This window comes from Neolamprologus multifasciatus, chromosome 19 (genome assembly GCF_963576455.1).
Source record: "Neolamprologus multifasciatus chromosome 19, fNeoMul1.2, whole genome shotgun sequence".
In the NCBI taxonomy this organism is placed as follows: domain Eukaryota; kingdom Metazoa; phylum Chordata; class Actinopteri; order Cichliformes; family Cichlidae; genus Neolamprologus; species Neolamprologus multifasciatus.
In genome coordinates, this window is record NC_140457.1 from 16,164,569 (window position 1) to 16,174,674 (window position 10,106).

The following is a 10,106-nucleotide window of genomic DNA, read 5'->3' on the forward strand; positions in this document are numbered from 1 at the left end:
TCTGTACACATAGTGAATATATTGCAGCATTGAACATCTACACGGTATCAGCATAAGAATCATGCCTGTAAAACTGAATGGACAGAATGTCATAAACGGGTGTACGATACAATAAACTTCAGTCAGTTTGAGCTGAAGCTTGTAGAGCTTCTGATAGTGTATCCACCTGTTGTAGTGTTTGTTCTGCTTGCACTTCTCACGCTTACATTTTCTACAATAAAACAACATACATTAATGTTGTTATTTGGCTCATTACCACAGTTAAAGTACTACTAATTTAATCAAACGTTCATGCGGTGTGAAACTGTTAGGACGCCGTGACCTCCTGATGATGGTGGTTTTGTTCTGTTGCAACCGACGGCGGATCCTGCAGGATCTCCTGTCACAGCAACGACACTAAATCAGTGTAAAGGCAAAAGCTATCAGCAAGACAAGTTTAATGCCTTGGTTATATTGATGCCAGTAAAAACGTGATGGTGTTATAGGGTGTGAGGTTGGTAAACTTGCCTTTTCTTTTCTGTGCTCTGCGTGGCTGCTAGACGACAAAGGCCTCGACTTTGAAGATGTCTGCTTCAGCTCCTTTTGAAATGAAAGTCACAAACATTTTGCCTTCACGTGCTGAAGTTCTGTATTTGTTCAATTGATTAATTAGTTACTCGTGGGTGTGAGTGTGTACCAGTATTTCAGCTTTGGACTCCTGCTCCTCTTCAGATAGTAATGCCTTTTAACGGCACAAGAACAAAAATGGTTAACCCTTTTAATGCAAACACGTGAATTACGATTAAATGTAAAAACCCACCCACACGAACCGTACCTGCTTTCCACTGTACTTGTGTGGGTGCTCCTCGTCGTCGTGCTGCTCACCCTTGATAATTTGTGCTTGTCTCTTGAGAGAAATAAATAGTGTTTTTTTAATGCTTTTGTTCAAAATGTGCAGCATGCATGTACTGTCCTTGTGACAGTAAATTAATAATTACTCCACATGCATGCAGGACAACTATTATTCAGTGGTATTTTTGGTTTTGCTTGTACAGGAGTGAGTGATGAGTGTTATTTCTCATATCTAACAAAACAAAAAAAATGCCTACCATCTGTTTGTTCTGCAGAGGATCATCTGGGTTGGTTAATTCCTCCTCCTCCACTATTTCTGCAGCTCTCTTTGGAAAGGAAATATGATTAAAATTTAGATTTAATCTCACTTCTATAATATTAAGGGCAGACAAACGCGCCCACCTCAGTCATATTTTAGCATTTAATTATCTTCTATTCAATTATGAGTCTGAAATGACGCAGAGGTGCCTGAAGCTAACCTGATCAACAGGAAGCTCTGTAGCTGTATTTTCATCCTCCTGCACCTCCTCTGCCCCTCGTACCTCTTCTCTCCTTTTCTGTGCTGAACTTTTAAATACACTGGGCTGGCCTGTCATGGGTAGATATCAAAAGTTGTTTACCACCAAAAAGTGGAGATACTCCTTAAGACTTATTGGATTTCATGAAATCCTCACCAGATCCATTGCTGAGCGGTGGTCTCGTTCGCATTCGATTCTTCCGGATCTTGACCGGCCTGGCAAAAAACGCAGAGGTCTCATCTGCTCCCTCTCTCCTGCTCCTTTGCTGGGAAGCTTGTGGGGCTGCAGCTTCATCTCCTGTTGACTTCACCCTCCGACCGTCCGACTGAAATTTATGGGTCACATTGAATATGTTACATAGCAAACACTAAATTATATAAATACTCATAATATAGCATCATATAGTGTGAATATAAGTCAGTGTAGACTTGTTTGTTTGTTTTACCTCTGGGGAGTCAAGGAGAGCTGAGTCACTGCATTGGTCTTCAGGCCCGCTTCCTGCTTTCCTGTTCTAATGGGGAAAAAAACAGAAGATGTTCATAGCCTGTTAATGTTTTCTTCTGACAGCTGCCAATCAGACCTGACATTTAGGCTGGAAAATAACGATCCTAAAACTGTATTTTAAGACATGAAAATAAAGCAAGTAACAATGCAGAGAGAGAGGAGGAGGATTACCTCAGCTCTCCTTAACATCCTTCTCTTCCCAGGGTAATATCTACAAAATGAAGAAACATAGTTATTAAAAAATGGGAGAGAGGAATGTGTGGGATATTGTTCTCTTCTTGTTTCAGTTGTCTGATTATTATTCATGTGTTAGCACAGACTGACACAAGCACAGGTTTTTGTTTTTTTTTTTTGGGGGGGGGGGGGGGGGGGGGGGTTGTGGTTTTTTTACAGAGGAACTTCCATGATTGTACCTCTCTGTAGTTTTGGAGATTAATAGCTCCACATATGGGAGTTTCTTGAACCTCTCAGTTCCCACGGCAACATAGCAGCGGCCAGTCTCCAGCTCCCCAGCTGAGGACACGGCCACTCCTTCTAGAGAACACAACCTGAAAAACGTACAGGGGTTCGATATTTACTTTACTAGATCTTTCTGTTTGTATTTCACAGAGCTGTTGGGAATGTTTTTGACCTTCTGTGTAATGGTGTCACTGACCTGCGCACCGCACCGGTCCTTAGGCTGACCTTCTCTGTGATTAGACTCAAGATCTGATCCAGGTCCTGCTGCATGCTCCGAGGAATGATGAATCGGAACGGTGGACACAGGAGGTCTCCATTTCGAAAAATGCTGAACATAACAACAAACATCTTAATTGTTGTATGCAGATATGTGATGAAAGAGTTAAGAACTGGTAATTGTTACTACTGGTCTAAGCTGGTTGTGAAAAGATAGTTCCCCAGTGGTTTCCTTAAATGAAAGATTAGGAACAATTATTTAGCAATTAAGGAATAATGAATGATAGTTTAATTAGCCACAGCAACAATACTTTAAATCTTCCTACAGTTGCATTACTTTAATGTGAAATTGATTTTGGTATAAGTCTGGGAAATGTGGATATTTGCACAAAGTTTCAGGGCAAAGATTAGGGTGTTGTTGATTTCTTCAAACTCCCCAAAAGTGTTGCTAAAGGAAACATCAGGGGGAGCCAGTAGTAGCAGTTTATTCTCTGGAGATTTTAAGGACAAAATTTCCTCTCATCCAGTAGGTGCAGAGATAATTTAATCCAAAATGAAAGCAATGGTACTGCCAGCAAACTGTATGTAAAAAATAAATAAATAAATTTCTGATACTATGTATATATGCCTCCGATAAGCAGTTCATCCAACTCACTGTATAATGCAAGGCACAGGTATATACTTCCTCCATTTAGCTGACACATTCGGCCTCTGGATTGCTTTGACCTAGAGGGGACCAACATAAAATCAGATGCTTGCCACTGCAGAATATGGTAAATGGTAAACATCAAATGCTGTCAATTTTTCATCAAGTGTCAAAATTCCCTTAACAGATTTACATCATTCCTGTCCTGCACATAAATACCACTGCATGCGTATCGCCAAGAAAATCATTATCCGAAAAGTGTATTCAGCTCATGTCAGCTCAAGTGCTGCAGCCATGGAAACTGACGTCACTCCAAGACTCCTCGGATGGTGCATTTAGACACGCCGTGTCTTATCTGAGGGCCCTCACTCATGTAGTCGCATAGTAATGAAATCTGGAGCCAATATCCATGTCTGCCTCTAGCTGAGCTAAATCAGTGGGCTCTGATAATCTCCTCGTTATTGGGGGTTTTTTTTTCCTTCTTTAAAGTGGCAGACGTTTAATTATTTACAATGTGTCTGAGTCCAGAAGGAGGGCTCAGAATTTGAGTATTAGGCCTGCCTGAACATGTACACAGCCCTGATTACACTGGGTGGAAGCATAAAAACTTCAAACACAAACACTCAACATACGGGCACTCTTCTTGTGTATCTCCACAGCAACCACAATACAGACATGTAAGACTTTAAAGCAAAAGGCCCCACCTAAAAAAACCCCACTTATCCAAAATAGCATCTATGCACGCTTATTCTATACTCATGTATGTTTTTTGTTCATAAAAGTAAGACTAATAGATCGCTCTACATCAGAAACACTAAGAGGTCAGTCCTGCCAGCAGGTCAGAATATAAAACAAGTACTTGTCGTGAGTGGCACTAAAGTGTGTGTGGCTTTGAAATCAATTTAGTGTGAATGCTAAGGGAGCTTCATTATGCCTAATCCTAGCATCCTCGTCACTGTGCACTGCCTGCCTTTCATTTTACTGAAAAGGTTGAGTTCAGCCGAAGAGAAAGGATAATTTTCTTGATGAAATCGTTTGACGTTGCAATATCCCGTTGAAATTAATAATGAAGCTGTCACATGAGAGTACCCTGCAAGTTCTGAGTGACTGAGTGTTTGATGGACAGTGCAGTCATCAGCCCATTATATCCGCTAATCTACCTAACAGCCTGTGACTTCAATAGGAGGATAACAGGGGACATGCACGGCTAATGCTTGCTCATAAGAATGGGTCGTCACTTTTAAAGGCGAATAAGGTTGCATCAATAAACAAAAAATCCTGCACTCTTTTTAAATTTGACTTGGAAGGAGTTGAAATGATCAGCTTGATATGACTGTAGCCTGGTGGTGCATTCCTCTTGGTTAGGCTAGGATTAATCAGTTACAGATTCCTTAAAAGGACTGAAATGAAATGAAAGCCTACCTGAGTTTCCTCACGAGCAGTGGGTTGCTTTTTTGTTCTCACGTTCAGGTAACTGTGCATAAAGACAAGGGATATAACAAAGAAAACCCTAACACAGTACTTGATCTGTTTTCCAGACATCAAGGACCTTTCTCTAAGTATAAAAAACTTCATTTTGTTGTACTCACTCGAGTTTCTTGAATCTCTCAAAGCCAGCAGCAACATACTGGGCTCCTGTCCGTAGATCCTGCAGGTCTGTGACTCGGTGGCCCTGCCTGGGAGTGTACAGAGTCCTGACGGCAAGAGGGGCGCCGATGCTCTGGGTCACTTCATTCAGAAAGGCCTCCATGGTGACCACCTGTCGCTGGTTGACCACAAACTTGCGTCCACTGTAGAAGGGGTCTCCATTCCTATACACCACCACGCTCTTCACTGGAGGCAGCAGAGATGCAGCTGCAGAGCTGGCAGCCATCTCTGAGTGCATATATGCATGCATGTATTCTCATTCATTGCACCTAATAATTGCATTTACTGAACCTTTTCATACACACACACACACACACACACACCACATTCTTTGGGTTCACACATTTCCAAAAGTCACACATTAACACAAACAAATGATCCAGCTACCACTCCAAAGTGCCAAACAATGCTCTGTCACTCACATGGTCGGTGAAGGATTAAGAGGGAAAACTGCAGAAAAGCCAAAGGTGAAGATCAGTCTCTGCTGTTGTTGTGGTGGTGGTCTGTCTGGACTCCCCCTCACCACGTTCTGATCCTCTCTATCCCCTTCACATTCAAACACTCTCACACGGACACTACTCCACTGATGGCGGTGAGTATTTCCTGGTTGCCATAGCAGCGTGACCAGCAATGACTGGCTTTGTGGGCCAAACCATCGGCAGAAACCACAACAAAAGAGACAGGCAAGAGGAGGGGAGAACGGGTGGAACTCCTGCGCTGTAAGCTGAATCAATAAGATAACCTCTACAGGCAGGTTAAAAAAAGAAGAAAAAAAGGCCAAATCCATCAAGCATAGAAGTGAGAGCAAGTGCAACAGCCAGGTGATTCTTTTTTGTAAATATTAAATATGCAAGCACAACAGAAGTTCTCTCAAGGGAGTAACGAGGAAAAGTTCAGCTTTTACTTATAAATATTTTTCTTTCCGTGGGTTCTCTATAAGGACTTAAATACCAGAGGACAACAGGTGTTTAATAGGAGATTGCTGTGAACATTTGAAGGATAATTTCCTAATGAAATGAGTGATAGTGATAGCTCAGAAATATGAGCTCCTGGGAAGCATGCTCACCTGGACTTTAGTGAACAAAACTTCTCCATGCACAATTGTAAACCATCTAAAACTGGCACAGTTCCAAGTGAAGCCCAAGCGGTAGACAGCACAACAAAGAAAACGTTGTAGAAAAATAACATTTATTTTAGTTATATACATAAAAATACACAATATACAGGTTTATTAACTTATGCCAAACACGAAAAAGGTACTCAGTGCAGCAGGTTCCTGTGTACATGAAGGCATCACTCCCACATGTTTAAGTCCAGTTCATGGTAACGATGCCGTCAGGACGCGCTAAGTTTATCCTTCAGCGACAAGTACTGTAGGAAAAAAGAAAGAAAACAGTCACTAAAAGTAACACGTTCTTCTGCATGTCTGGATGAGTGCATTCTCAGTGCATGACAACACATCTATAAAAAGTGTTGCTCCACATCTTGGCAAATTTACACACTCTGGTGCTGAAGGGCGCCTCACGGAAGCAACGAAATGTGTTAAAGATAAATTAAAGGATTTAAATCAGCTCTCAGTGTGAGGGTAAAGGGTGCCGACAGCTAAACATGCTTCCACCTGATTTACACGCTTAATACATGGGAGAAAATAGGCCGAACCATCCAGCGTGCATGTTTGTAGCTGGGGGGTTTGGACTGTCCGTAATAAGTCACTGTTGACACTTACTGCAAAATTACCATTTGTTATCCGATTGTTGGATGTAGGCTCTAGAACGAAGGTTGCTTCTCAGACCTGCTGGATGAACTCATTTTGGGAACCAGTAAATAAATTCCACTATGGAGCAGAAGCAATTTTATTACAGCGGGAGACTGTCACTGCTGAATAAACGTAGGGAAGCACTACATCTCTCTCTTTCTTCGCCTTACCTTTTTCCTGCTGTCAATGGCCTGCTGAAGCCAGAGCAGCTCCATGGTCAGGGTGTTTCTATGGAAACGCAGGGCCTCTGGGGTACGGGGCACCTCCTGAGTCAAGCAGTACCGACGAGAACCTGATGGAGGGATGGCGAATTCGAAACGGCTCAAAAGGTTTCACCAAATTCCGTTTTGGATTAACACATTTGAGGCTAGACAAACTGTGTAATTAATGCAGGTGAACACTGATTGCATTCTACTTTTTAAGCTTCTGTAATTCTATTTTTAGAGGCAAAAGCTACATTAGGCTTCTCTTTTATTCACAACGGGTCACCACAGCAGGTAACTACACATGTTTGATTTGGCATTAGGAATCCCAAAGAGATTTGTTAATCCTTTTGGGAGTTACCAGCCCTTATAACTAAATTAAGTACTGTGTGAATGCATCTTCTTTGAATCTTGAAAATTGTGACTGTAAATTTCTTAAAGACTGAACAAGAGGCAATATTTTTTAAAACACCTTCTACACACGCACACAACATGGCTCCACTTTGTGTGCAACTTTAATATACCTTTATGAGACTGAGTATAGTTCATATCTAACTCAACACTGCTCCAGACAGATGACGACCCTGCTGTGCTCTCCACCACACCGCTTTGTCTTTGGCCCTCTCCTTCCCCTCTAATAGAGCTGCTGCTGGGTAAACAGGTCTGTGAATCATCTCTCTCTGCTTCTGTCTTCTCTAGCAGGGCACAGTGATGATCTCTGTTCTCTGGTGAGGGTGCGGGGATCTGGGGAGTAGCACTGACATCTGTCTCTGGATCTAGAGGCTTAGTGGCAGGGCTGCTGGGTGGTGGACGTAGGCTGCCCTGAAAAAGCAAAAAGCAAATGCATGAGAACATTTTGTATGTGGGTTATTAAACGTCACCCTTATTCGCATAAATGCCACTTACCGTGTCTATGAACTGGGGAATAGAGATGAGCGTGTCCGTCCATTTTAAATGCGTCAGGCGCCCGTCAATCTCCTTCACGATGTCTTCAAAGTCTTCGCGTGCTTTGCAGACTTCTTTCCTTACCAGATATCCACGCGCACATGCCTGTGGCGAGGAAAGGATTAATTGTAGTCTCACTATCATATGAATGCTAACTATAGCAGACGTTAGCACCTGTTGAGAAAGCAAGAGTGGCTAGGAAGCTAAACGTAGCACAGAAAAGACACACTGTTTAAAAATTACTCTGCGTATAAACATGTATCATCGACAGCAGATATATTACCTGTAAATTTAAGATTGTTTTCTCCCATTTGCTTCTCTCCATTGCTATGGTAACATGACTATGCCGCTACGGAGAGCGGGAGCGTAACTCAAAGCTTTTATTTACTTCCTGTGCCAAATCGAAAAAATAAAAGGTTGCCCTTGTAAGATATAACAACATATTTACATATTTTCAGATTAACCTTTCATATATGGTCATAAGTATAATTTTATGTACAGTTTACAAATATATGAACCATAAATAGTTGTGTAAAACATTTTTTCTCAACGTGAAGTGATTTATTTTGGAAAACGTCGGCGGAAATGACCGGGTGTTTGTGTTTTATCCAGACAGTCTTCTTGCAATGTTGCTGCTCGTCACATGGCGTTTTTCCCTTAAAGTTTTTCGTCGCCGGTAATGAAAATGAGTGGCGGTTCAAACCAGAAGACTTTATTTCAGACTTGGGGTGTCTCCGTCTCCCAAAACAAAGTTGTTAACCCGATAAAAGATGGAAAAAATGCTGCTGGGCGCCCCAGAACAACTCCAGGCAACAGTCCCCAGGTAGCGACATCACACCTTCCTTCTCATCCCCTCTGGCCTGAAAATGGTCAGGGGTCAGCATATACATTAGCAAACCCAGTGGGGACTGAGGACCCCATGCCTGCGTATGAAGATGAAGACGATGATCTGATGGTGGTCGCCGTGTATGAAGCGGAAAGAAGCCTCCAGCTTGATAATGCTAAATGTTTCCAGCATGACAACCCTGCCAGAACAGAAGAGCCCACGTTCTCTCTAACCCCCTCAGGTGGACAGACATATCCTAACTTCCCTGGCTTTGACAGTTCCTCAGCTAAGGTATGGATCTACCCGACCAACTATCCTATCAGGGAGTACCAGCTGAAGATATCAGAGGCTGCTCTCTTTCAGAACACTCTGGTATGTCTTCCCACTGGTCTGGGAAAGACCTTTATAGCTTCTGTGGTTATGTACAATTTCTATCGCTGGTATCCATCAGGCAAGATTGTTTTCATGGCTCCCACCAAGCCTCTAGTGGCCCAACAGATTGAGGCCTGTTATAAAGTGATGGGGATCCCACAAGCACACATGGCTGAGCTGACAGGTAAAAAAAACAAAACAAAAACAAACATAAACTCTGATGCACAACACCCATCTTCCCCCTTTTCAAATTCTGCACCTACCGCTTCATAGGTAGCACAGCAGCAAAGCAGAGACAAGAGGTTTGGAGGTCCAAGCGGGTCTTCTTCCTCACGCCTCAGGTCATGGTTAATGATCTGTCCAGAGACACCTGCCCGGCCCAGCAGGTCAAGTGCGTGGTGATCGATGAAGCACACAAAGCGCTGGGCAACCATGCTTACTGCCAGGTACACACACTTTGGAGAAATAATCAAAGCTTGACATCATGAAGTTGTATAAGTGTGAACTAAAGAACTAAATCTTAATGGTTAGTTTGGGGTTTTTTTGCAGTAAAAGTTATGTAAACTGTCCAGATTTAGTGGAGATGATGTCTAATGCTTGGTCTTCTTCATTAGGTCATCAAACTGCTCGGCAGCCAGACTTTGCAGTTCCGCATACTGGCTCTTAGCGCCACCCCAGGAGGAGATACAAAGGTAAGAAAGATGCACTTTTTTTTCCTGCGCTGTGACCTAAAAGTGAGTAGACTTTAATCTGCAATCCGCCTCACTTCATCCTTCCAGTCGGTGCAATCTGTGATCTCCAATTTGCTCATCTCCCATATTGAGCTACGTTCAGAAGACAGCCCTGACATCCGGGCTCACTCCCACCAGCGCAATGTGGAGAAAGTTGTGGTTCCTCTGGGTGAGGCCCTTTCAGCTTACCAGACACACTACCTGCAGGTAGGGACAGCAAAGGATTTGTCATGTTTTTGTCTCTGCTCTAATCAGGACAGTGTTTATACTTTTTAAAAATGTAATTCTACAAGGAATAAAAAATGTCAGTTCTTTTATTTTGTGCAAAACACATAAGCTGCTTATTGTTTCCACAACCAACATGCACTGACCAGGGGTACATTTAAAAAAAAATCTGCCAAATATTATGTATGGTTGTTTTCTGCTGTCAAAACATGGAGTGCATTCATGGA

At 42.5% G+C, this 10,106-nt stretch overlaps 3 protein-coding genes across 5 annotated transcripts in view; 1 reads left to right on the forward strand and 2 right to left on the reverse strand.

The window, feature by feature from the left end:
- Positions 1–57: 57 nt before the first annotated feature.
- dcdc2b (doublecortin domain containing 2B) lies at positions 58–5,844 on the reverse strand. 3 transcript variants are annotated; one of them, XM_085142621.1, is made up of 14 exons: positions 4,764–5,844; positions 4,597–4,648; positions 3,184–3,254; positions 2,509–2,640; positions 2,267–2,401; positions 2,025–2,064; positions 1,795–1,860; positions 1,506–1,674; positions 1,311–1,420; positions 1,089–1,157; positions 815–886; positions 677–721; positions 508–579; positions 58–379 (listed from the first exon to the last, which is right to left on the reverse strand). In XM_085142621.1, exons 1-14 carry the CDS (start codon positions 5,069–5,071, stop codon positions 308–310), a joined length of 1,413 nt encoding a protein of 470 aa, XP_084998747.1. In that variant the 5' UTR covers positions 5,072–5,844; the 3' UTR covers positions 58–307. The 3 variants fall into 3 exon arrangements, with proteins under 3 accessions (XP_084998747.1, XP_084998746.1, XP_084998745.1); XM_085142620.1 differs by having other exon boundaries at positions 294–579; positions 4,764–5,049; positions 5,244–5,844; XM_085142619.1 differs by having other exon boundaries at positions 294–579.
- Positions 5,845–5,992: 148 nt separating this feature from the next.
- On the reverse strand, positions 5,993–8,130 carry iqcc (IQ motif containing C). The gene is made up of 5 exons (XM_085142635.1): positions 8,009–8,130; positions 7,687–7,830; positions 7,305–7,602; positions 6,748–6,869; positions 5,993–6,192 (listed from the first exon to the last, which is right to left on the reverse strand). The coding sequence occupies exons 1-5, from the start codon at positions 8,048–8,050 to the stop codon at positions 6,157–6,159; spliced, it is 642 nt and encodes a 213-aa protein (XP_084998761.1). The 5' UTR covers positions 8,051–8,130; the 3' UTR covers positions 5,993–6,156.
- A 178-nt stretch (positions 8,131–8,308) lies between these two features.
- fancm (FA complementation group M) overlaps positions 8,309–10,106 on the forward strand; it is a 42,281-nt gene continuing 40,483 nt past the window's right edge. The window contains 4 exon segments of the mRNA XM_085142612.1: positions 8,309–9,107; positions 9,197–9,369; positions 9,538–9,615; positions 9,703–9,861. Of these exon segments, the coding sequence (XP_084998738.1) occupies positions 8,405–9,107; positions 9,197–9,369; positions 9,538–9,615; positions 9,703–9,861 (1,113 nt within the window). The 5' untranslated portion in view covers positions 8,309–8,404.

Excerpts from the sequence above, each read along its gene's own strand:
- dcdc2b (XM_085142619.1), bottom strand. The coding sequence starts at position 5,071 with ATGCATGCATATATGCACTCAGAGATGGCTGCCAGCTCTGCAGCTGCA. Across the intron at positions 1,861-2,024 it reads GGATGTTAAGGAGAGCTGAG|AACAGGAAAGCAGGAAGCGG; the intron begins GTAATCCTCCTC and ends TTTCCCCATTAG. Across the intron at positions 1,421-1,505 it reads ACCGCTCAGCAATGGATCTG|GCCAGCCCAGTGTATTTAAA; the intron begins GTGAGGATTTCA and ends TACCCATGACAG.
- iqcc (XM_085142635.1), bottom strand. The coding sequence starts at position 8,050 with ATGGAGAGAAGCAAATGGGAGAAAACAATCTTAAATTTACAG. Across the intron at positions 7,831-8,008 it reads AAACAATCTTAAATTTACAG|GCATGTGCGCGTGGATATCT; the intron begins GTAATATATCTG and ends TCCTCGCCACAG. Across the intron at positions 6,870-7,304 it reads CTATACTCAGTCTCATAAAG|GTTCTCGTCGGTACTGCTTG; the intron begins GTATATTAAAGT and ends TCCCTCCATCAG.